This window comes from Bufo gargarizans, chromosome 5, assembly GCF_014858855.1.
Source record: "Bufo gargarizans isolate SCDJY-AF-19 chromosome 5, ASM1485885v1, whole genome shotgun sequence".
Taxonomy (NCBI): Eukaryota; Metazoa; Chordata; class Amphibia; order Anura; family Bufonidae; genus Bufo; species Bufo gargarizans.
Window position 1 is genome coordinate 480,032,141 of NC_058084.1, and position 26,562 is coordinate 480,058,702.

Below are 26,562 nucleotides of genomic sequence, written 5' to 3' on the forward strand. Positions count from 1 at the left end.
AACAGTATTATAGTAGTTATATTCTTGTACATAGGAGCAGTATTATAGTAGTTATATTCTTGTACATAGGAGCAGTATTATAGTAGTTATATTCTTGTACATAAGAGGCAGTATTATAGTAGTTATATTCTTGTACATAGGAGCAGTATTATAATAGTTATATTATTGTACATAGGAGCAGTATTATAGTAGTTATATTCTTGCACACAGGAGCAGTATTATAGTAAATATATTCTTGTACATAGGAGCAGTATTATAGTAGTTATATTCCTGTACATAGGAGCAGTATTATAGTAGTTATATTCTTGTACATAGAAGCAGTATTATAGTAGTTATATTCTTGTACATAGGAGCAGTATTACAGTAGTTATAGTCTTGTACATAGGAGCAGTATTATAGTAGTTATATTCTTGTACATAGGAGCAGTATTATAGTAGTTGCATTCTTGTACATAGGAGCAGTATTATAGTAGTTATATTCTTGTACATAGGAGCAGTATTATAGTAGTTATATTCTTGTACATAGGAGCAGTATTATAGTAGTTATATTCTTGTACATAGGAGGCAGTATTATAGTAGTTATATTCTTGTACATAGGAGCATTATTATATTATTTTTTTATATTTATTTCTTTTACATTTTAGTAATTTTTTTCAATTTATTTTGGCCAACATTCTTCTTTCAGGTTTCAAACATATTGTTAAAAAATATCTTGTGGCCTAGCAGTGGAGCAGGCCCGAGTCTCCCATTTCTGAAGCATTATTCTATCTAATTCTAACCCATGAGTGATGAAACTGATGTATAATAAGTGAAGCTCTTAATCTCTAGGTGTGTAAGTGTGACCATAGAAAGAGAGATTTGTTTATATTTGACAGTCTTTTCCCCTAAATCTTAAATAGTATATACTTATAACCTGTTGAATGGTGATCACTTGCTTGGGTATGCTCTGTTTCTAACTTTGGACAACCTCTTTAACGGGATGTACAGTTGTATCAGCTGCATTTCTTATTGCATATGAGTCTTATCCCTATCAGGAAAAAACTTCTGGAATTTCTAAACGGTTTGTAAGAATCTGTAGACATATCTACATGCAAACTAAATATGATTATATAAGACCTGGCATCACAAGGGTGAGTGGAAAGAGTCTTTTTTAGATTTCGAGTCATGTATATGGAAGAAATCCCGTGATTCACTTCACCTTGAAAAGTTGTCACAGTTTTTCTTGGTAAGAAGGAACCAGAAATGATTGTAGCCACTGAGTGATGAGTCACTCTTGGAGTGTCCTAGCCTGGTGCCCCCACAGGCAGCTGTCCCTCTACTCGTCCAACATGTCACGTCAAGGTGGTGATCACATTACATTTAGGATCCCACTTCTTTGTAATGTTGTTACTATATATAGTGAGCAGCTGATGAAATAAGTCAGCTGTAATAGCAAGGCTTTCAGATACTGTGTGGTGGTGTCCTAGGTCGAGAGGGAGAAGATATTTCTTCTGAAACGTATTCCTCATAGAAGAAAGTTCCATCTGACCAGGTTCGGTGGTCAAAGCAGAAGATTTGTAGCACAAAATGACGCTTCCCATCCAACAAACTGAGGAACAGAGACTCTATCAGCAAACATTGCTTCAAGATGGTCTCAAGGATATGTTAGACAACAATAAGTTCATAGACTGCATCTTAAAGATAAAGGGAAAGGAGTTTCCATGCCACCGGCTGGTCCTAGCAGCTTGCAGCTCTTACTTTAGAGCCATGTTTGTCTCCGACTTAGAGGAGAGCAGGAAAAAGGAAATCGACTTGGAAGATGTAGATCCTGATGTGATGGAAAAGATTCTTAATTACATCTACACTTCTGAGATAGAGATTACGGAGAAAAATGTTCAAGATATCTTCTCTGTGGCCAATATGTTCCAGATCCCTTCCATTTTCACAGTGTGTGTCTCCTTCCTCCAGAAGAAGATGTGTCTTAGTAACTGCCTGGCAATCTTTCGTTTGGGTCTCATGTTGGACTGTCCTCGCCTGGCAGTCTCTGCAAGGGATTTCTTATGCGATCGTTTCAACCTAGTCACCAAAGACAATGAGTTTTACCAAGTGTCTCCTGATGAACTTATTGCCATAATATCCAGCGACTCTCTGAACATTGAGAAGGAAGAGGAAGTCTTTGAAATTGTCATGAAGTGGGCTGCCAAGGATAAAGAAAACCGGGTCAAGACCCTGCCAGTCATCTTCGAAAGTATTCGCTTCCGTCTCATGCCCGAGGACTACATCAAGAACAAAGTCGAGAACCATGAGTTGGTTAAATCAAGCCCTGAAGCCTTAAAGAAGCTTCAGATGGTCAAAGAGGCACAAGGAGGCAAACTACCGGTAATCAAGAGAAAAAAAACTGGCAAATTAGGAAAGAACAAAGATGGGGAAAAGATAGCCAATGGAGACATTGAGGATGAAGATGAGGATGAAGAAGCCCTTCCTGGAATTTTAAATGATACCTTGAGATTTGGGATGTTCTTCAAGGACCTGATCTTCATGATTAGCGACACAGGGGCAGTTGCTTATGACCCAAGCGCAAACGAGTGCTTCTTTGCTTCTCTTTCGGCTCAGATCCCCAAAAACCACGTCAGCTTGGTAACAAAGGAGAACCAGATCTTTGTGGCTGGTGGACTTTACTACAATGAGGATAACAAGGATGATCCACTGAGCTCATACTTCTTACAGGTAATCCCATGATACATTTCTTTATTTTCTGTAAATAAGTTAATTCCCCCCAGTTCAACCAAGATGTTGAGGTTGGAAGCATAATCTGACTCTCTGAGGTAATGAGGATAATAATTATTCAAAATGTACTCAAATATAAATTAATAAATGCTCCTTTCATGGCACCTCACACAATCTACCAATAACATTCATATCAATGATAGGAAAGATGATCAACATCAAACAAGATCTAAAGTCGTCTACCAACTGAGGTCTATGAAGTGTCTTAGTAATAATAACCTGGCTATCTCCTGTATATAACTATATATGTACTGCTGGTGTAAGTTATATATCTTCTTGTACAGTATATGTTGATATGGACCATGCTGGTATAACCTGGGCATCTCCTGTATAACTATATATGTACAGCTCGTATAAGTTATATATCTTCTTGTACAGTATATATTGATATGGACCATGCTGGTATAACCTGGACATCTCCTGTATAACTATATATGTACAGCTCGTATAAGTTATATATCTTCTTGTACAGTATATATTGATATGGACCATGCTGGTATAACCTGGGCATCTCCTGTATAACTATATATGTACAGCTGGTATAGGTTATACATCTTCTTGTATATAGTGATATGGACCATGCTGGTATAACCCTGGTATCTCTTGTATGTAATTATATATGTGCAGCTGGTATAAGTTATACATCTTTTGGTATATAGTGATATGGACCATGCTGGTATAACCTGGGCATCTCCTGTATAATTATATATGTACAGCTGGTATAAGTTATACATCTTCTTGTATATAGTGATATGGACCATGCTGGTATAACCTGGGCATCTCCTGTATATAATTATATATGTGCAACTGGTATAAGTTATACAAAAAGCCCTCCGTCCATCCAGTTCGGCCTGTTATCCTGTAAGTTGATCCAGAGGAAGGCCAAAAAAAAACTGTGAGGTAGAAGCCAATTTTCCTCACTTAAGGGGAAAAAAATTCCTTCCCGACTCCAATCAGGCAATCAGAATAACTCCCTGGATCAGCGACCCCTCTCTAGTAGCTATAGCCTGTAATATTATTACACTCCAGAAATACATCCAGGCCCCTCCTGAATTCCTTTATTGTACTCCCCATCACCACCTCCTCAGGCAGAGAGCTCCATAGTCTCACTGCTCTTACCGTAAAGAATCCTCTTCTATGTTTGTGTACAAACCTTCTTTCCTCCAGACGCAGAGGATGTCCCCTCGTCACAGTCACAGTCCTGGGGATAAATAGATGATGGGAGTGATCTCTGTACTGACCCCTGATATATTTATACATAGTAATTAGATCTCCCCTCAGTCGTCTTTTTTCTAAAGTGAATAACCCTAATTTTGATAATCTTTCAGGGTCCTGTAGTTGCCCCATTCCAGTTATTACTTTAGTTGCCCTCCCCTGGACCCTCTCCAGCTCTGCTATGTCTGTCTTGTTCACAGGAGCCCAGAACTGTACACAGTACTCCATGTGTGGTCTGACTAGTGATATGTAAAGTGGTAGGACTATGTTCTCATCACCGGCATCTATGCCCCTTTTGATGCAACCCGTTATCTTATTGGCCTTGGCAGCAGCTGCCTGACACTGGTTTCTACAGCTTAGTTTGCTGTTCACTAAAATTCCTAGATCTTTTTCCATGTCAGTGTTACCGAGTGTTTTACCATTTACAGTGGGAATGCGAAAGTTTGGGCAACCTTGTTAATCGTCATGATTTTACTGTATAAATCGTTGGTTGTTATGATAAAAAATGTCAGGTAAATATATCATATAGGAGACACACACAGTGATATTTGAGAAGTGAAATTAAGTTTATTGGATTTACAGAAAGTGCTATAATTGTATAACATAATTAGGCCGGTGCATGAATTTGGGCACCACAAAAAAGAAATGAAATCAATATTTAGTCCTTTTGCAGAAATTACAGCCTCTAAACACTTCCTGTAGGTTCCAATGAGAGTCTGGATTCTGGTCGAAGGTATTTTGGACCATTCCTCTTTACAAAACATCTTTAGTTCATTCAGGTTTGATGGCTTCCGAGCATGGGCAGCTCTCTTCAAGTCACACCACAGATTTTCCATGATATTCAGGTCTGGGGACTGAGATGGCCATTCCAGAACGTTGTACTTGTTCCTCTGCATAAATGCCTTAGTGGATTTTGAGCAGTGTTTAGGGTCGTTGTCTTGTTGAAAGATCCAGCCCCGTCGCAGCTTCAGCTTTGTCACTGATTCCTGGACATTGGTCTCCAGAATCTGCTGATACTGAGTGGAATCCAACGGTCCCTCAACTTTGACAAGATTCCCAGTCCCTGCACTGGCCACACAGCCCCACAGCATGATGGAACCACCACCATAGTTTACTGTAGGCAGCAGGTGTTTTTCTTGGAATGCTGTGGTCTTCTTCCTCCATGCATAACGCCCCTTGTTATGGCCAAATAACTAAATTTTAGTTTCATCAGTCCACAACACCTTATTCCAAAATGAATCTGGCTTGTCCAAATGTGCTTTAGCGGCACCTCAAGCGGCGGAGAAAAGGCTTCCTCTGCATCACTCTCGCATACAGCATCTCCTTGTGTAAAGTGCGCCGAATGGTTGAACGATGCACAGTGACTCCATCTGCAGCAAGATGATGTTGTAGGTCTTTGGTGCTGGTCTGTGGGTTGACTCTGACTGTTCTCACCATTCGTCGCTTCTGTCTATCCGAGATTTTTCTTGGTCGGCCACTTCGAGCCTTAACTTGAACTGAGCCTGTGGTCTTCCATTTCCTCAATATGTTCCTAACTGTCGAGACAGACAGCGGAAATCTCTGAGACAGCTTTCTGTATCCTTCCCCTAAACCATGATGGTGGACAATCTGTGTCTTCAGGTCATTTGAGAGTTGTTTTGAGACCCCCGTGTTGCTGCTCTTCAGAGAAAATTAAAAAAGGAGGGAAACGTACAATTGACCCCCTTAAATACTCTTTCTCATAGTGTCACGACCATGTTTATGGCCGTGACTCCTTGGGAGCCGCATACAGTTTCCCCGCGGTTTGGGTTGTTGTGTCAACCGCAGCTGGAGGCATTTTGTTGTTTGCCTCAGGTGCGGTTGCCACGGACAACAGGTATGTGTGCGGTTCCCTTGGAGTTGTGTGCATGTATGTATGCACTTTTGTATGTCTGGTGTGCACTCTGTTTTATGTGTGGTGTGCACTGACATCTTCCCTTCACTGTGGTTGCCCGTGGCAACGTTTGGTTGGATGTGTACATGTGGTGGTAGTGTCCCGGCCTTCGGGCTGACTCCCAGGACATGGTTGCCACCCATGTCGTTGCCTGCGGCAACAGCCACAGTGTGTTCTTGGGTTGGACACTTTCCCTTTAAGTTTGTGTTTCCCTTCCCTGGTGCTGGAAGGGTTAACTCCCTTCCTAGTATGTGTGTGCTCTGGGTGTGTTTGTTGGGTGTGGCTACTTGGGCCTATAAAGCCTCAGTGTTTAGCACATGTCTGAGGGTTGCTTCAGCCATGCTTAGCTGGAGCAGCCTCCTGTGTTTTCCACCTGCCAGTGGGGGCCACCCTTGTGGTCATAAGATTTATGTCACATTAAGTTTATGTCAAGTTTATGTGTGATGTCTATGTGATGTTCAGTTGGGATTTTCCTTTTGTTGTTTGGTGCAGCTTATGGATCTGGATTCCTGTGTGCACAGGGATCCAGTCAGCAAGGCTGTGGCAGGTAGGTGGAACTAGTTCAGTTCACCTGCCATATCCATAAGACTGTTAGGCTGGGTTCACACCACAACAGGCAAGAACCAATGATTCCCTAGGGGAATGGTTCTCACCTGGGCGTTTTACAGCGCGTAGATCGCGCTGTAAAACGCCCGACGCTCAAACAAGTGCTTGAGCTTTTTTTTGGGCGTTTGTCGCGCGTTCCCGCACATAGAAATTCGGGAACGCGCGACAATGTGTGAACGCCAGTCTCTGTATGCGCGATTGTAAACGCCCGTACAATCGCGCATACAGAGCGCTCGTTTCAGAACGCTCAGGTCTGAACCCAGCGTTAGTGTTCCCCTTTTCCCTGCAGCTTGGCCAGTGAGACCCCTGTTCCTCCGTGTCCAGAAGGAACAGGCCGTCTTACCCTGACTCCTAGTCCAGGGACCGGTCGGAGAGTGAGTTAGGGATCCGAGGTTCCTGAGCATGGGTCCTCCTACCTTAAAGGTCGGCCCATGCAGCTAGGAGTTAGGGTCAGGTTAGGGACGCTTTAGGAGGTGACCTGCTCCCTAATCCTGTCGTCCTGGCCGAGCAGCCTAACATCATCTGGCATCGCACGGCTGAGGATTTTCCCCGTCCTCAGCCGTGACACATAGTTGGATTCACCTGTGTGTGTAGGTCAGGGGTCACTGAGCTTACCAAGCCAATTTGAGTTCCAATAATTAGTTGTAAAGGTTTTGGAATCAATAAAATGACAACAACAGCAGCGACCACATGTAGCACCGGCCTGATTGTGTTATACAATTATAGCACTTTCTGTAAATCCAATAAACTTCATTTCACTTCTCAAATATCACTGTGTGTGTCTCCTATATGATATATTTAACTGACAATTTTTTTTTATCATAACAACCAACGATTTATACAGGAAAATCATGACGATTAACAAGGTTGCCCAAACTTTCGCATCCCACTGTAGTATGTACGTGTGACTTGCATTATTTCTTCCCATGTGCATAACCTTACATTTGTCAGTGTTAAACCTCATCTGCCACTTCTCTGCCCAAGCCTCCAATCTACCAAGATCCCTCTGTACACAGTTTACTGTCCTCTGTAGTATATATATACAGTATTCTGTCCTCTGTAGTATATATACAGTAGCCTGTCCTCTTCCGTGTCAATTACTTTACACAGTTTAGTTTCTATTTTACTGTGCAAGCCTTCTACAAGATCATTAATAAATATATTGAAGAGGATAGGGCCCAATACTGACCCCTGAGGTACCCCACTAGTGACAGTGACCAATCTGAGTGTGTACCGTTAATAACCACCCTCTGTTTTCTATCACTCAGCCAGTTTCTTACCCGCACACAGACGTTTTCTCCCAGTCCAAGCATTCTCATTTTATATATTAACCTTTCATGTGGTACAGTGTCAAATGCTTTGGAGAAGTCCAGATATACGACATCCATTGACTCACCTGGGTCAAGTCTAGAACTTACCTCCTCATAGAAACTGATTAAATTAGTTGACATGACCGATCCCTCATGAAGCCATGCTGATATGGCGTTATTTTCTAATTTTCATTGACCTACTCTAAGATAGCATCTCTTAGAAAACCTTCAAACAGTTTACCCATGACAGATGTTAAACTTACCGGCCTATAGTTTCTGGGCTCTGTTTTTGGACCCTTTTTGAATATTGGCACCACATTTGCTATATGCCAATCCTATGGAAAACTCCCCGTCAGTATAGAGTCCTTAAATATCAGAAATAATGCTCTTGCTATGACTATACTTAATTCTCTTATAATATGGGGGTGTATGCCATCTGGTCCTGGCGATTTGTCTATTTTAATCTCTTTAAAATGCCGCTGTACTTCTTCCTGGGTCAGACAGGGCACTTTTAATGGGGAATTAACTTTTACATTCTGCATTTCTGACAGTTTTTTTCTCAGTGAATACAGTGGAGAAAAAAATATTTAATAGCTTTGCTTTCTCCTCATCACTCTCTGCAACTTCCCCCTCATTACTCTGTAACGGGCCGACAACTTCATACTTATACTTTTTACCATTTATATAATTAATGAACATTTTAGGGATAGTTTTGCTGTCACCACCAGACATCTGAGAAGCTCTGACAGATGTCTTTCAGAACCTCCTCCTTGAGCTTCCCTTTGTTTTGCTTTCATTTTCTCATCTCGTTAGCCTCTCTCAGCTGTCATGTAGTTGCACTGATTGCATCCCTTTAAATCCCTTCCCAGACTGCTTCACTTTGCGGTTTATATTCCTTCCTGGAGTGTGTGCATGCTGATCCTACTTCTGAGTCTTCTACAGATAAGTTTTGTTCATTCATTTGTGTTTTTCTGTTTGCTGGTTCCCAGGTGATCCTGACTCCCTCCGTATCAAGTGTAGGGAGCCGGTGGTCGTGTCCCCTCACTATTATAGGGTGTTCAGGTGTTATACAGTCGAGGTACGAGGATATGCGATCATCTACCATTGGGATTTTCGCATAGGCTGAGCAGTCAGGGAGAGAGCCAGGTCTGATGCAGGGCTCTCCCTTTTGTTCCTTAGTTTTGGATCCAGTGAGTCGGATATTCATTTTGTGTCTTCTAGTTTCCTGTACACCTTCCGTGACATTTGCTCTCTTTGGCAATTAATCTCTCGGTCTCTAGTTTGGCGGTTTTTATTTGTTTTTTACATATTCCATTTTTTCTCCTTATAGTTTTTCCGTGCTTCCTGGCTACCCTCCTGTTTTAGTGATTTAAATGATTTCTTTTTGTCATTTATTGCTTTCTTTACAGTTCTATTTGTCTTCTTCTTGTTCCTTAACCTTTTATTCCCATACGGTATGTACCTCTCACAATTAGATTTTAGGATGCTTTTAGAAATATCCCATTTTGTGGCTGTATTTTTATTTTTGAGGACTTTGTCCCAGTTAGTTAGGCCTATGCCCTCTCTTAGTTAGCTAAATTTAGCTTTTTTGAAGTTTGGTATTTTTGTTCCTCCCTGTAGAAACAATTGGAAGGTTATTACTTTATGGTCACTATTTCCCAGGTGTCCCCCGACCTGCACATCTGTTGTTCTGTCAGGTCTATATGTTAATACTAAGTCCAGTATGGCTGTCCCTCTAGTCGGGTCCTGAACCAGTTGGGAGAGGTAATTGTCTTTGGTTATTGCCAAGAACCTGTTTCCCTTATGAGATGTACAGGTGTCAGTTTCCCAGTCTATATCTGGGTAGTTGAAGTCCCCCATAATAACAACCTCATTATGATTTGCCGCCTCGTCTATCTCGTTTAGTAGCAGATTTTCAGTGGACTCTGGTATATTAGGTGGTTTATAGTAAACTCCTATTAGTAATTTATTATTGTTTTTAGCTCCATGTATTTCAACCCCCAGTGACTCCACATGTCCATGTCCCTCACTTATATCTTCTCGGACTGTGGGCTTTAGACAGGACTTTACATAAAGGCAGACCCCTCCCCCCCTCTCCGGTTCTGGCGATCCTTTCTAAACAGACTGTAACCCTGTACATTAACTGCCCAGTCATAGCTATCATCCAGCCATGTCTCAGTTATTCCCACTGTCACAGCTATTATCCAGCCATGTCTCAGTTATTCCCACTGTCATAGCTATCATCCAGCCATGTCTCAGTTATTCCCACTGTCATAGCTATCATCCAGCCATGTCTCAGTTATTCCCACTGTCATAGCTATCATCCAGCCATGTCTCAGTTATTCCCACTGTCATAGCTATCATCCAGCCATGTCTCAGTTATTCCCACTGTCATAGCTATCATCCAGCCGTGTCTCAGTTATTCCCACTGTCATAGCTATCATCCAGCCGTGTCTCAGTTATTCCCACTGTCATAGCCATGTCATCCAGCCATGTCTCAGTTATTCCCACTGTCATAGCTATCATCCAGCCATGTCTCAGTTATTCCCACTGTCATAGCTATCATCCAGCCGTGTCTCAGTTATTCCCACTGTCATAGCTATCATCCAGCCGTGTCTCAGTTATTCCCACTGTCATAGCCATGTCATCCAGCCATGTCTCAGTTATTCCCACTGTCATAGCTGTCATCCAGCCATGTCTCAGTTATTCCCACTGTCATAGCTATCATCCAGCCATGTCTCAGTTATTCCCACTGTCATAGCTATCATCCAGCCATGTCTCAGTTATTCCCACTGTCATAGCTATCATCCAGCCATGTCTCAGTTATTCCCACTGTCATAGCTATCATCCAGTCATGTCTCAGTTATTCCCACTGTCATAGCTATCATCCAGCCATGTCTCAGTTATTCCCACTGTCATAGCTATCATCCAGCCATGTCTCAGTTATTCCCACTGTCATAGCTATCATCCAGCCATGTCTCAGTTATTCCCACTGTCATAGCTATCATCCAGCCGTGTCTCAGTTATTCCCACTGTCATAGCTATCATCCAGCCGTGTCTCAGTTATTCCCACTGTCATAGCTATCATCCAGCCGTGTCTCAGTTATTCCCACTGTCATAGCTATCATTCAGCCATGTCTCAGTTATTCCCACTGTCATAGCTATCATCCAGCCATGTCTCAGTTATTCCCACTGTCATAGTCCTCCTCACACATCACTAATTCCAGTTCCCCGGTTTATTAGTCAGGCTTCTGGCATTAGTATACATACATCTGAGAGGTTTATGTATATGTTTTACTCTACACCTTTCCTTCTGAGCTGTTCTAGTTCCTCCTTCCATTCCTCCCCCAGTCCCACTACCTTGCCCCCGGTCTCTATCTGCACCATCTTCCCCTCCTATAATATAATTTCCCCCAGTCCCTAGTTTAAACACTCCTCCAACCTTCTAGCCATCTTCTCCCCAGCACAGCTGCCCCTTCCCCATTGAGGTGCAGCCCGTCCCTACGATAGAGCCTGTAGCCGATAGAGAAGTCGGCCCAGTTCTACAGTAACTAATAGTGATATCGATGGACCATGAATATCTCCTGTATATAATTATATAGGTACAGCTGGTATAACCTGGGCATCTCCTGTTTATAATTATATATGCACAGCTGGTATAACCTGGGCATCTCCTGTTTATAATTATATATGTACAGCTGGTATAAGGATTATAGTAGTTATATTCTTGTACATAGGAGCAGTATTATAGTAGTTATATTCTTGTACATAGGAGGCAGTATTATAGTAGTTATATTCTTGTACATAGGAGCTGTATTATAGTAGTTATATTCTTGTACATAGGAGCAGTATTATAGTAGTTATATTCTTGTACATAGGAGCAGTATTATAGTAGTTATATTCTTGTACATAGGAGCAGTATTATAGTAGTTATATTCTTGTACATAGGAGGCAGTATTATAGTAGTTATATTCTTGTACACAGGAGCAGTATTATAGTAGTTATAATCTTGTACATAGGAGCAGTATTATAGTAGTTATATTCTTGTACACAGGAGCAGTATTATAGTAGTTATATTCTTGTACATAGGAAGCAGTATTATAGTAGTTATATTCTTGTCCATAGGAGCAGTATTATAGTAGTTATATTCTTGTACATAGGAGCAGTATTATAGTAGTTATATTCTTGTACATAGGAGCAGTATTATAGTAGTTATATTCTTGTACATTGGAGCAGTATTATAGTAGTTATAGTCTTGTACATAGGAGGCAGTATTATAGTAGTTATATTCTTGTACATAGGAAGCAGTATTATAGTAGTTATATTCTTGTACATAGCAGCAGTATTATAGTAGTTATAGTCTTGTACATAGGAGGCAGTATTATAGTAGTTATATTCTTGTACATAGGAGCAGTATTATAGTAGTTATATTCTTGTACATAGGAGCAGTATTATAGTACCGGTAGTTATATTATTGTACATAGGAGCAGTATTATAGTAGTTATATTCTTGTACATAGGAGGCAGTATTATAGTAGTTATATTCTTGTACATAGGAGGCAGTATTATAGTAGTTATATTCTTGTACATAGGAGCAGTATTATAGTAGTTATATTATTGTACATAGGAGCAGTATTATAGTAGTTATATTCTTGTACATAGGAGGCAGTATTATAGTAGTTATATTCTTGTACATAGGAGGCAGTATTATAGTAGTTATATTCTTGTACATAGGAGGCAGTATTATAGTAGTTATATTCTTGTACATAGGAGGCAGTATTATAGTAGTTATATTCTTGTACACAGGAGCAGTATTATAGTAGTTATATTCTTGTACATAGGAGGCAGTATTATAGTAGTTATATTCTTGTACACAGGAGCAGTATTATAGTAGTTATATTCTTGTACATAGGAGCAGTATTATAGTAGTTATATTCTTGTACATAGGAGGCAGTATTATAGTAGTTATATTCTTGTACATAGGAGCAGTATTATAGTAGTTATATTCTTGTACACAGGAGCAGTATTATAGTAGTTATATTCTTGTACATAGGAAGCAGTATTATAGTAGTTATATTCTTGTACATAGGAAGCAGTATTATAGTAGTTATATTCTTGTACATAGGAGCAGTATTATAGTAGTTATATTCTTGTACATAGGAGCAGTATTATAGTAGTTATATTCTTGTACATAGGAGGCAGTATTATAGTAGTTATATTCTTGTACATAGGAGCAGTATTATAGTAGTTATATTCTTGTACACAGGAGCAGTATTATAGTAGTTATATTCTTGTACATAGGAAGCAGTATTATAGTAGTTATATTCTTGTACATAGGAAGCAGTATTATAGTAGTTATATTCTTGTACATAGGAGCAGTATTATAGTAGTTATATTCTTGTACATAGGAGCAGTATTATAGTAGTTATATTCTTTGAACATTTTCTTTTTATTAAGAAATGACAAAAGAAAAATGCATATTACATCAACATGCAATGACATAGTCAGAACAACAATCATCAACGTACATCGTTTGGGACATACACAATAGACTGCGAGCATAGGCTTGACAAAGTTCCTTGTGAGGATACCAGGACGGCAAAGACGCCCATTGTGCAAATACAGACATCATAACCACATTACATAGTGCAAATACAATATGGCGGTTTGAGCCTTTTACAAGGTACATCCATCTTGTAGCATGTCTAGTGAGCATAAAATCACAAAGAATAAAGTAACAGGAGGAGGAAGGGTCAGGGAGGGTAAGGGCTGGGTGAGGGGGGAGGGAAGGAGAAAGGGGAGAAATGAAAACAAAAACAACAATCCGTCCATGACACTATTACATATGTAGCAACTCCAATGAATGTAGTGCAGAAGTAAGTTTATACATATAATCAGGTACTATACTCCAATGGCTCTGATATGTGCCAAACTACTTGACAATAATGTGTGAGCACTGCGCCTCCTAGTGGGCTACTAAATTATCACTTCTGTGAGGCCCAGATGCCTCGTCTCTACATAGTAGCCAAGGTGTCCACAGCTTGACAAATTTATTGTGGTTCCTGTCCTCCCAACTCGCTAGCTCCTCCATACGGCAGATATGATCCACCTTGTTCAGCCATGCCTCCACAGTTGGGGGCTCCATACACAGCCATTGCTGCGGGATAAGCAGTCTCGCGGCCTGGAGTAATTGGGTGATCAAGCACCTTTTAGAGGGAGAGAAGGAGGGAGTTGGGAGCCACAGGAGCACAAGGGTAGGAGGCACGTCAATAGTGACTTTTGTTACCTTCTGGATATAGGACAAGACACCTTCCCAATATGGCCGTATTTTAGGGCAGTACCAGAAGATGTGGGATAGAGTCCCTGTGTCCTCCAAACATCTCCAACACTTGTCGTCCTGTCTCATGCCCCTAATAAACATTTGTTTTGGAGTTAGATACCACTGAGTGAGGACCTTATATGTGTGCTCTTGCACTCTGGTACACCTCGAAAAGCCATGGGAGTGTGCATGTATTCTCATGATGTCAGTTTCATTCAATTCAATTCCCAGTTCAGTAGCCCAGTGCCTCAGGTATTGCGGCATTCCAGGGGAGCGGGGGTTAACCAAAGCCAAATAGCACAGAGAGATCAACTTACGCGGAAAAAACTCACACGTTAGGATTTTTTCAAACCATGACTGGGTAGGCTTATGTCTGTTACCAGCAATCAGAGGTTTGGAGACTGAGTTGAGCTCGATTAGTTCCAGGAAGTTGCACGATTTAATAAGGTTGTGCAATGGATGATGAGCCGATATGTCACCCACGGTCGCCCCCAAGAAATCCTCTGTTGTGACTTTGCGCAATTTCTGCCATGTCGTAGCTATCTGTCTAGAATTTGGCCTTATAGCGAAGGGAAGGAGATCAGCTGGCATAGAGGGGGAGGGGTTATTCAAAAGGTTAAGTTTGCCGGATAACTGTTGAATTACTGAGGCCGTGCCTCTAAGCAAAACTTGTGATCTGAGAGTAGAAGAAGTGAGACCCCAGAGGCCCGCCCTCTGGACAGAGGAGAGTTGGGCCATCTCTAAGTCGCAACCCCAAGTATGGAGTTTAGTAGCATGCAACTGAATCCATCTTTTCAGATGAATCGCCTGATAGTTTAGATGCGCATCTGGTAACCCAAACCCCCCGGTGCTCTTGCGTTGTATCAGCCTGCTATGAGCCAATCTGGCTGACTTCCCACCCCAGAGGAACGTTCTAAACAATCTCCTGACCTGGCAGAAGAAAGACATAGGGAGAAAAACGGGTAACATCTGCATTACATAAAGGAGCCTGGGCATGATGAAGGCCTTCAAAAGGTTCTTTCTACCCATCCAGGACACATATGGGATTTTAAGTGAGTGGAGCTGTTTCTGTATCTCGCTCAAGAGTTACGCCGGTAACTTAATGCCTAAGTAGGAAAGATGAGAGTCCTGCCAGATAAACGGGGTTGTGCCCTTCAGAGAGGAAACCACTTTGCTTGGCGCAGAAACGTTCATTGCTTCTGACTTCGTATAGTTAACTTTAAAATTAGAAATCCTCCCGTACAATTCGAAAAGGGATAGAAGATGCGGAAAGGCCTCGACAGGGTTTGAGAGCATAACCAGGAGATCGTCCGCATAAGCGGCATTTATATATTCAGCAGAGCTACCTCTGACCTTTAGGCCCTTAATCCCAGGATGTTCCCTTATAGCTTGCAGCAATGTCTCCATTACCATAACATATAGCGTAGGTGACAGAGGACAACCCTGACGGGTCCCATTTGTAATCGGAAATGGTTGAGATAATGTACCATTCACCCTTATACGGGCACTAGGTTCATGGTAAAGAGACATAACAGCATTTTGGAATTGCTCCGGAATACCGAATTTATGTAAAGTTTTCCTCATATAACTCCAGCTCACCCTGTCAAAGGCCTTTTCCGCATCCACACCCAGAAGAACTAATGAGGCCTTCTCCGCTTTAGCGAACTGCATTGCAGATAGAACCCTGCACGAGTTCTGGTTTCCCTCTCTTCCAGGCACAAACCCGGCCTGGTCCGGATGAATCAGCTTAGTCAGAAGGGGAGCAAGGCGGGAGGCAAGTAATTTTGCCCATATTTTGACGTCTACATTGAGAAGTGAGATCGGCCTGTAGCTGCCGCACTGGTTAGGGTCTTTACCAGCCTTTGGTAAGATTGTGACTGTCGCCTCTAGGGATTGTTTATGGAGGGTAGAGCCATTTAGAAGGGAGTTACACCAAGTGGCTAAGCGTGGTGACAGAACCGATGAAAGTTTTTTATAATACCCCACAGAATACCCATCAGGCCCCGGGCATTTCCCCATTGGCATTGAGCTCAAAATTTTCGTGACTTCCTCTAATGAGACTGGGGCGGTGAGTTGTTCCCTATCTTTAGTCTCTAATGTGGGTAACTTGAGATCCCTCAAGAAAATTTCAGTTGTCTCCTCAATATTAGCCTCTGTGTCACCTTCTGGGCACTTAAGACCATAGAGCTTACTATAGAACTTGTGAAATTCTCTAGCAATATCTGAGGTCTTATGTAATAGTTCGCCATCTTTGTCTTTGATTCCGGCTATATATGAGGCATCTTTTCTCTGTTTTAGGAGCGCCGCCATAAGCTTTGTCCCCTTGTCCCTGTGAGCGTAAAAGCGGAACTGGGCATACTGGTAGGACTTGGCCTGATGATAGTTAAGGTGGTCTTTTAATTTTTTCCTAGTCAGCGTTAGCTCCTGTTGGGCCTCAATAGTTTTGGATTTCTTGTGCAGGGATTCCAAAGCCGTAATCTTTTCTAACAATGTGTTAAATGTTTTTTGTCTTTCCTTCTTTTTTCTACTACCTAGTGCAATCAGCTCCCCCCGTATGACCGCTTTATGCGTCTCCCAGACGGTAGTGACAGAGACGTCATCCGTGGAGTTCTCTGTAAAGAACCGCTGAACCTTTGCTTCTATGTCTCTCACTACCTCCTCATCATCAAGCAGGGTTTCATTCAGTCTCCATTGCCGAGAAGGCTGAGGTAGTTCAGAGAACACCACGGATGTCGTGACAGGAGCGTGGTCAGACACCGTCATAGGATCAATGGTGGAGCTACTCACCATTCCAGCGTGGGCATCAGTAATGAAGATATAATCTATCCTAGAATAAACCTTGTGTGAGGCGGAAAAAAATGTGTAGTCTAAGTCTGTAGGGTGGGTCAGTCGCCAGGTGTCCAATAAATGGGCCCCTGCCAAATGCTTGTTAATCCTACCAATAGTTGCTTGAGTCAATTGAGAAAAGTGATCAGAAGCATCCATTAGTGGGTTTAAGGCCACGTTAAGATCCCCCCCCACCAAACAAACACCCTCTGCAAAAGCAGTTAATTTAGATAACGTGGACTTTAACCAAACCCCCTGACCCCGATTTGGGCTATACAGACTCGCCAATGTTACCAGTGTAGTCCCTAACTTACCCTTTATAAACACAAAGCGTCCCTCTGAGTCGGTCAAAGATGAAGTAAGGGAGAAGGGAACTCGTTTGGAAATGGCAATCCCCGCACCCCTGGAAGCTTTGGCATGAGAACTGATGAACCACTGACTAAAGTAGGCCTGGGAGAGTTTGGGGACATGTCCTAACTTAAGGTGTAGTTCTTGGAAGAAACAGATATCAGTGCGTCTCTTTTTTAGCACTCTGATTACCTGCGAACGTTTCTGAGGGGTATTAAACCCCCTCACATTGAATGAAGTACAGTTAACTGCAGCCATTCTTGTGGAGATATATGCAAGTACTTGCGTGTGACATAAAATGCGTACATGGACAGGAAAACAGGGGAAACAAACAGAAGAACACCTTGCCTAGAGCAAGTTCCCTCGAACCTTTGAGCAAGGAGGTTGTTAAAAACAACAACATAAAGATTTCTGCTAGCTCAACATAGTCCGAGGGGAAGATAGAACTCCATGTAGGAGTGTGGGAACCACCGGTGACATGGTGGGAGCAGGCCGACATGTTCAGTGTCAGGCAGTACTACTCCTGGTCACAAATCAGCGTTCCCACCCCACAAAGTGTACAAAGAAGTTAACACCTGTGTGTGGACAAAGCCACTATCTCGGCTGCCAAAAAGAAACTGGTTAAATATAATCGGGAGTCACGAAGTAATATATGCACCCTCTTGGTGCCAACAGGAAGAAATGTACTGCAAACATAACTTCTATGAGGACCACCCATACCAACAGTGAGTAAATGCAATCTTCCAACATATGCCCTTATGGCACTAATCGATCACATTTTAAATGCGCTCCAACCGCATAGCAAACATTAACTGAGGAGCCTGCATAAACAAGGACCCACATACGACCTGTTAAGAATGTTCAGGTAATTCTTTGCTTTGCTCTCGGGCCTTTTCTTGACGGCACTTTCGACCACCTGGAGCTTTCAGGCAAATCAGGGAGCGGGACGCCAGTGTCCGCCGAGGGCAGCCATGATGGAATGTCCTGTGGCGTGGTGTTGAGCAGCTCCCATGCCGCCGGAAGATCACTGGGGGTCCGGATCGTGCACCGCTTGCCATCCCTGGAGAAGGTGAGCCCAAAGGGAAAGAGCCACTTGAAGGGGATCTTGCTGTTGCGAAGGATCTCGGTGACAGGCCGCAGGATTCTTCTTTTATTCAGGGTTGAAGGCGCAAGATCCTGGAAAAGCAGGATCTTGTTGCCGTCATATTTTAAATCTCCTTTCTCCCTGGCCGCTTTAAAAATTGCAGCAGTATCGACGTATCGCAAGAGTCCGCAGACTACATCACGAGGGGGTTCTCCCTCCCTGGGTTTGGGGCGCAGAGAGCGGTGGATGCGCTCAATCGCAACTGCAGACGCACCTTCAGGGCCCAGTAGGGATGCGAAAATGGCGGACGCTGCTGCAGGAAGATCCTCATGTGGCACCGCTTCTGGCAGGCCTCTGAAGCGTATATTTTTGCGCCTGCTTCTGTTCTCCTGATCTTCAATCAGGGCGTAGGCATGATCCAGGGAAGACAGGTAGGCAGAGCTGTTGTCTCCTAGCACGCGGGCGTGTTCCAGGATGGCCCCTTGTGTAGATTCCAGCCTCTCAACTCTATGGCCGATATGCTTAATGTCCTCCTTTATCTCAGTGAGCTCCTGCATCACCGGCTGTATAACAGACATGAGCGCTTGTTGTAGGAAACGCTTTGAGATGGGTTCAGCTGCTTCAGCTTGCGATCCCTGAGAGCCCTCAGTGAACGGGCTGTCCGCTCTCTCTGCTTCCTCCATGCCGTCCTCAGGATCCGGCGGCGCCATCTTAGGCCGCTCTGCTACCGGAGCTGCAGGCCGCTTATTAAAGTATTTCTCCATTTCGGAGGGTCCCCGATCTTGCTTGAGGGGTTCAGGACGGTCTTTGGGCAAGTACTTGCCGATTTTCCCCATGTTTCTGCAGCCAGAATGCTAAATAAACCACTTTGTGGGGCTATGAAGAGGAGAGCTCTTCTCACATGCGGCCGGTCAGGACGCTGGTCAAGCTCCGCCCCTCTATAGTAGTTATATTCTTGTACATAGGAGCAGTATTATAGTAGTTATATTCTTGTACATTGGAGCAGTATTATAGTAGTTATATTCTTGTACATAGGAGCAGTATTATAGTATTTATATTCTTGTACATAGGAGCAGTATTATAGTAGTTATATTCTTGTACATAGGAGGCATTATTATAGTAGTTATAGTCTTGTACATAGGAGGCAGTATTATAGTAGTTATATTCTTGTACATAGGAAGCAGTATTATAGTAGTTATATTCTTGTACATAGGAGCAGTATTATAGTAGTTATATTCTTGTACATAGGAGCAGTATTATAGTAGTTATAGTCTTGTACATAGGAGGCAGTATTATAGTAGTTATATTCTTGTACATAGGAGCAGTATTATAGTACCGGTAGTTATATTATTGTACATAGGAGCAGTATTATAGTAGTTATATTCTTGTACATAGGAGGCAGTATTATAGTAGTTATATTCTTGTACATAGGAGGCAGTATTATAGTAGTTATATTCTTGTACATAGGAGGCAGTATTATAGTAGTTATATTCTTGTACATAGGAGCAGTATTATAGTAGTTATATTATTGTACATAGGAGCAGTATTATAGTAGTTATATTCTTGTACATAGGAGGCAGTATTATAGTAGTTATATTCTTGTACATAGGAGCAATATTATAGTAGTTATATTCTTGTACATAGGAGCAGTATTATAGTAGTTATATTCTTGTACAGAGGAGCAGTATTATAGTAGTTATATTCTTGTACATAGAGTATTATAGTACTCACATTCTTATATATGTTTGGTGACTGATGTCTTACGTTGCATGTGTATACTTTGCTATTAATAGTTTGATCATCTGGACTCTGACTGGCTGGGAATGCCTGCTGTTCCATCTGCAAGGTGTCTCTTTGGCCTTGGAGAGTCTGAAAATTCCATCTACCTAATTGGTGGGAAGGAGCTGAAGGAAGGAGAACAGACACTGGATTCAGTTTTGTGTTATGACCGACCGTAAGTATATTTATTCTATTTGTATATCTATATACATGTAGGGGGAGATTGCAAAGCTACACATTACAGGAGTAAAATGGTTTAGTCCATGCTCGCCGCTGTCCTGCTGGCCCCTGCAAACACAGACATTGCGTCACTCACCATGCCATCGCATTGTAGTCACCAGCGTCCTCTGCAAGTTGCGGCCTGTGTGCACCTGCTTAGTCTTCCAGCCTCTGTTCCCGTAGGACATGCACAAGCTTATATCCAGTCTCTTAAAGGGCCAGCATGTGCGATCCCAAATATTTCCCCGGCCAATGACTGAGGGTCCCAGGGTATTTAAGGCACTCTCTCCAGGCAGAGGGTGCCTGAGCTTTAGGATCCCTGGTGACGAGCAAAGGTGTTAGAAAGTTTAGTGCTTCTGTGAATGTCTTGTCTTATCTCCAGTTTGATTTCCTGGTGCTTGCACCGGAGTCTCTGCCCCATCAGGTCAGCTACCAACTACATCAGGACTATCCCAGGAGGTAGCTGTCTGGTTGTTCTGCAGCAAAGTCTAAATCCCTGTACGGGGGATAAAGGTAAAATACCAGGGGTGTGCCGGAATACCGTCCTTAGGCCCCTTGCAGACGAGCGTGTCCAGATTATGTCCGGATGCGTTGCAGAGTGCGTTCAGTGAAAACTGCGCGATTTCGCAAACAAAGCCATTCAGTTTTATTTACAATCGCGTTCAGTTTTTATCGCGCGGGTGCAATGCGATTTACTGCATTTTGCACACGCGTGATTAAAAAACTGAATGTTTACAAACAACATCTCTTAGCAATCATCCGTGAAAATCGCACTTGCTCGCGGATGCAATGTGATTTCCACGCAGCCCCATTAACTTCTATGGGGCCAGCGTAGCACGAAAATCGCAGGATATAGAACATGCTGCGATTTTTACGCAACGCAAAAGTGATTAGTTAAAAAAACACCGCTCGTGTACACAGACCCATTTAAATGAACGGGTCCGGATTCCGTGCGGGCGCAATGCGTTCGCATCACGCATTGCACCCATGCTGAATTCTCTCCCGTGTGAAAGGGGCCTTAGGGTTATCACAAAGTGCTTCTCCATACTGAGGTATCCTGTAGAAAACCATATACTATGCATTAACCTAGATGGGAGCCTAAGGCAATGGGTGCCACTGTATGCCTACACAGTGGCATATATTGGAGGCATCCCGCAGGTGTGTATATCAGGAAACCCTCCAGATGTCAACCTTTAACCTACCCTGCGAACGCACGGTTTATAGACCTTGATAACATAAGACCTACCCGATCTATGGTTATGGTTGCTTCCTGGGAAAATCCTTGGACTTGACAAAGTGACATCTGCTGGCGGAAATGAAGAACTGCATGCCATTAAAAAAAAACTGCAAATGAATGTCTTTCTTATTAAACAAATCTAATTAAAATGGGTAAAATTATAAAATTCTCTCGTGCAGTCCTGACTTTTTTGCTTTTATCTTTTTTAGGTCATTTAAATGGGGGGAGTGTGACCCATTACCCTATGAGGTCTATGGCCATGCTGTGGTTTCACATGACAACCTGGTTTATGTAATTGGAGGGAAAGGCTCTGACAAGTGAGTATGACATGTCGTCTATATACCTGTATGTACTAGAAGTGCAGTGAAGCCCCCTTAATGTGCCTTTGAGTGCACCATCTCGAGCAGGGGTGCACAAGCTGTGTCTGCACTTAAAGTCTATGGGACGGAAGGACACAGCAGCAGAGTGCATGCTCATTAGCCATGTCAAACTCATCCTCACTGCAGTCTGGGATTTTGGGACCCCCCATACTAGCTATACGTGAGGCCTCTAGTAATCAGACATGTATCACCTAACCTGTGGCTCGTTGATACATGTCAATTGTGTGACAACCCCTTTAAGAAATTCTTAGCTGTTTACTCATGTAAAGCACAATGCAGACCGGGGCGTAAATGTGTGACCAACTTATCTGAAAAAGAGAGGCAAGAGACTCCCATTATCTCCATAGGTGGGAAACTCCACTTACCTCACTGTTGCTATGCCGTGTTTCACATGGGATCACCCCTTTAAGATTAATTGTGGGACTTTGGGGCGACACACTATGTCTGAAAATTATTGTGCAACCCGAGAAATAGTAAACCGACTTGGAGGGGAGGGAGGGGGATTCAGCTGCAGTTTCCTTCCATCAGTTTGTGCTGAGACTGGATGCTGTGAGAGGGGAAAGGGAGCAGTGAAGGGAAGAGATCTGACTGCCTCTTTATGTTTTGATGTGTGTCCTTCTCTCTCTGTAGGAAGTGCCTTAACCGTTTGAGTGTTTACAACCCCAAAAAGTTTGAATGGAAGGAATTGGCCCCTATGAAGACTGCCCGGTCACTGTTTGGGGCTACACTTCACAACGGCAAAATCTACATTGCAGCAGGTGTATCGGACACCGGCCTGACAAACACCATGGAAGTCTATGACATGAAAGCCAATAAGTGAGTAACATATGGCCCCAGCATACTGTCTAAGAAGAGATACAGACCAAACAAAGGGTTAACTCCATCATACTTAGTGGTTTGATGACCTACGGCATGAAGGAGGGGGGGGGGATGCCAACATCTCTGGTGGTATAGGGTATTGAACGGGTACAAGTAGCATTCCTGGAGATCTAGGGAAGTAAGATGTTAATATCAGCATCCCTATTCTAGGGCATTACTATGTTAACGTCAGAAATCCTGTGGTATAAGGCAATAAAGTGTTAATTCTAATATCCCTGGTGGTCTAGTGTAGTCATGGGTCATAGTCAGCATTCTCGGTGGTCTAGTGTAGTCATGGGTCAAAGTCAGCATTCTCGGTGGTCTAGGATGCTAAGGTGTTAAAGTAAGCATCCATATTGGTCTGACAGTAATAGTGCCAGCACCCATGGTGGCATATGAATGAAGGGTTAATGACAGGATTCCTGGGGTTTGGGGAAGTTAGAGTTAAATATGGACACCAGTAAGCAGGCAGGCTGGTCACCAGCAATAGTGGGGCTCATTGTGAGGTATGATATTTTTTAGTAGGTGTTTATTCATAAAGGAGTTGTCTAGCCCCCAACACCCCTATGGTCCTAACACTTGCCCTATACACACCGCCTGTCCGTGGTCCCGTGTGCCCCATTGTTGGTCGTGTCTGGCCCTCTGTATCGTGGCCACTTCTTGGTCCTGCAGCCAGGAGCAGGACATGGCGGGGGCCATGGACAGGTGTGTGTGTGCTTTTTATGGAGCACCTTAGTATCATCACTGTTCGGACCTACATGCCACTATGCAAGCCAGGCAGGAAGTCGGTATTGATTTTGATGATGTTTTGGATCTACGCCAAGTCTCTATGACAAGTGAATGTTTCAGTAGTGCAGCCTCAGGCACTGGATTTGGACTTTTGTAATTAATACATGCGGCTGCAGTATGAACACATGGTATAGTTTGTATTGTTTGTCTTACAACCTGACATGTTTTTCATTTAAAAGCCAATATGTGAATCTAAACCATTTCCTATTTCACAGATGGGAAGATTTCACAGAGTTCCCGCAGGAACGCAGCTCCCTCAGTCTGGTCAGCATGGACGGGACGCTGTACGCCATAGGGGGATTCGCAACGGTGGAGAATGAAAAAGAAGAGCTGATGCCGACAGAGCTGAATGATATCTGGAGGTGAGAGCATGAAATCAACCAAATAACCCGTGCAAAGCCGTACAGCACAGGAATCTTCTTGTATATAGTGATGTGGACCATGCTGGTATAACCTGGGTATCTCCTGTATAATTATATATGTACAGCTGGTATAACCTGGGCATCTCCTGTATAATTATATATGTACAGCTGGTATAACCTGGGCATCTCCTGTATAATTATATATGTACAGCTGGTATAACCTGGGCATCTCCTGTATATAATTATATATGTACAGCTGGTATAACCTGGGCATCTCCTGTATAATTATATATGTACAGCTGGTATAACCTGGGCATCTCCTGTATAATTATATATGTACAGCTGGTATAACCTGGGCATCTCCTGTATAATTATATATGTACAGCTGGTATAACCTGGGCATCTCCTGTATAATTATATATGTACAGCTGGTATAACCTGGGCATCTCCTGTATATAATTATATATGTACAGCTGGTATAACCTGGGCATCTCCTGTATATAATTATATAAGTACAGCTGGTATAACCTGGACATCTCCTGTATATAATTATATATGTACAGCTGGTATAACCTGGGCATCTCCTGTATATAATGATATATGTACAGCTGGTATAACCTGGGCATCTCCTGTATATAATGATATATGTACAGCTGGTATAAGTTATACATCTTCTGTATATAATTATATATGTACAGCTGGTATAACCTGGGCATCTCCTGTATATAATTATATATGTACAGCTGGTATAAGTTATACATCTTCTTGTATATAGTGATATGGAGCATGCTGGTATAACCTGGGTATCTCCTGTATAATTATATATGTACAGCTGGTATAACCTGGGCATCTCCTGTATATAATTATATATGTACAGCTGGTATAACCTGGGCATCTCCTGTATATAATTATATATGTACAGCTGGTATAACCTGGGTATCTCCTGTATAATTATATATGTACAGCTGGTATAACCTGGGCATCTCCTGTATATAATTATATATGTACAGCTGGTATAACCTGGGCATCTCCTGTATATAATTATATATGTACAGCTGGTATAAGTTATACATCTTCTTGTATATAGTGATATGGACCATGCTGGTATAACCTGGGTATCTCCTGTATATAATTATATATGTACAGCTGGTATAACCTGGGCATCTCCTGTATATAATTATATATGTACAGCTGTTATAAGTTATACATCTTCTTGTATATGGTGATATGGACCATGCTGGTATAACCTGGGCATCTCCTGTATACAATTGCATATGTACAGCTGGTATAACCTGGGTATCTCCTGTATACAATTATATATGTACTGCTGATATAAGTTATACATCTTCTTGTATACAGTGATATGGACCATGCTGGTATAACCTGGGTATCTCCTGTATATAATTATATATGTACAGCTGGTATAAGTTATACATCTTCTGTATATAGTGATATGGACCATGCTGGTATAAACCTGGGTATCTCCTGTATATAATTATATATGTACAGCTGGTATAACCTGGGTATCTCCTGTATATAATTATATATGTACAGCTGGTATAACCTGGGCATCTCCTGTATATAATTATATATGTACAGCTGGTATAAGTTATACATCTTCTTGTATATAGTGATATGGAGCATGCTGGTATAACCTGGGCATCTCCTGTATATAATTATATATGTACAGCTGGTATAAGTTATACATCTTCTTGTATATAGTGATATGGACCATGTTGGTATAACCTGGGTATCTTCTGATTTTAGATACAATGAGGATACAAAGAAGTGGGAAGGAATTCTCAGAGAGATCCGTTTTGCCTCCGGAGCGACGTTCCTGCGCGTTCGTCTTAATATTCTCCGACTAACTAAGATGTGAATCCATGAAAGGCGAGAAGATGGGATGTAACATCTGATTTGACAAGTGGCACTAATACAAGAGATGACAGAAGTTGTTGAATGAAGTTTTCTTCGTAGAGGAATGAAAGTGATCTGGAACTGGTGTTCAGTCATTTAAGGGGACAGAGCTATTGTTTTCGGTCCTCGTTACAGTTTGCTATTTTCTAGAATGTGGGTTACAATCTGCAGAATGACTGCATGAATGGAGGACTGTTGGGATGAATCCCGAAGAAGAAGCCACATTTCATAGACTTTTCCACCCAGCTCCATGCAATCACTGCTTAACAATACAATGATACGGAATCCAGAATGTTCTAGATCATCCAGACGCACCCCCTGGATGACCTGTAATCCTCTTTTCTTTGTGTTTTACATGAATATCATTTTTACTAAAACCATTGTGCAGTTTTCTAATACCAGTTCTTTCACAGGGGCGGGGTGGGGGACTGTAGAAAATTTCCTGCTAAAAAATTTAATTGGATTGATAAAAATCTAATACATAAATGCTTTCATGTTTTCCCTTTCTCCTCAACCAAAGGTGGAAGTATTTTCTCCTCTGCTCCTATTCTTGACCATAGGGGACGGTATAATACAGTATATATTGGTAAAGTATACATGGATCAGCCATAACATTAAAATCAATTCCTATCTCTGA

The 26,562-nt window shown here is 42.2% G+C and overlaps 1 protein-coding gene across 1 annotated transcript; it reads left to right on the top strand.

The window, feature by feature from the left end:
• Window positions 1-1,419: 1,419 nt before the first annotated feature.
• On the top strand, window positions 1,420-26,562 carry KLHL40 (kelch like family member 40). The gene is made up of 6 exons (XM_044294189.1): window positions 1,420-2,705; window positions 20,178-20,338; window positions 21,829-21,936; window positions 22,630-22,815; window positions 23,862-24,008; window positions 25,776-26,562. The coding sequence occupies exons 1-6, from the start codon at window positions 1,566-1,568 to the stop codon at window positions 25,885-25,887; spliced, it is 1,854 nt and encodes a 617-aa protein (XP_044150124.1). The 5' UTR covers window positions 1,420-1,565; the 3' UTR covers window positions 25,888-26,562.

Bases quoted from the DNA above. Each gene is read 5' to 3' on its own strand.
- KLHL40 (XM_044294189.1), top strand. From the start codon at position 1,566: ATGACGCTTCCCATCCAACAAACTGAGGAACAGAGACTCTATCAGCAA. The intron at 2,706-20,177 runs GTAATCCCATGA...TGCTATTAATAG, and splicing joins TGAGCTCATACTTCTTACAG to TTTGATCATCTGGACTCTGA. The intron at 22,816-23,861 runs GTGAGTAACATA...CCTATTTCACAG, and splicing joins TATGACATGAAAGCCAATAA to ATGGGAAGATTTCACAGAGT.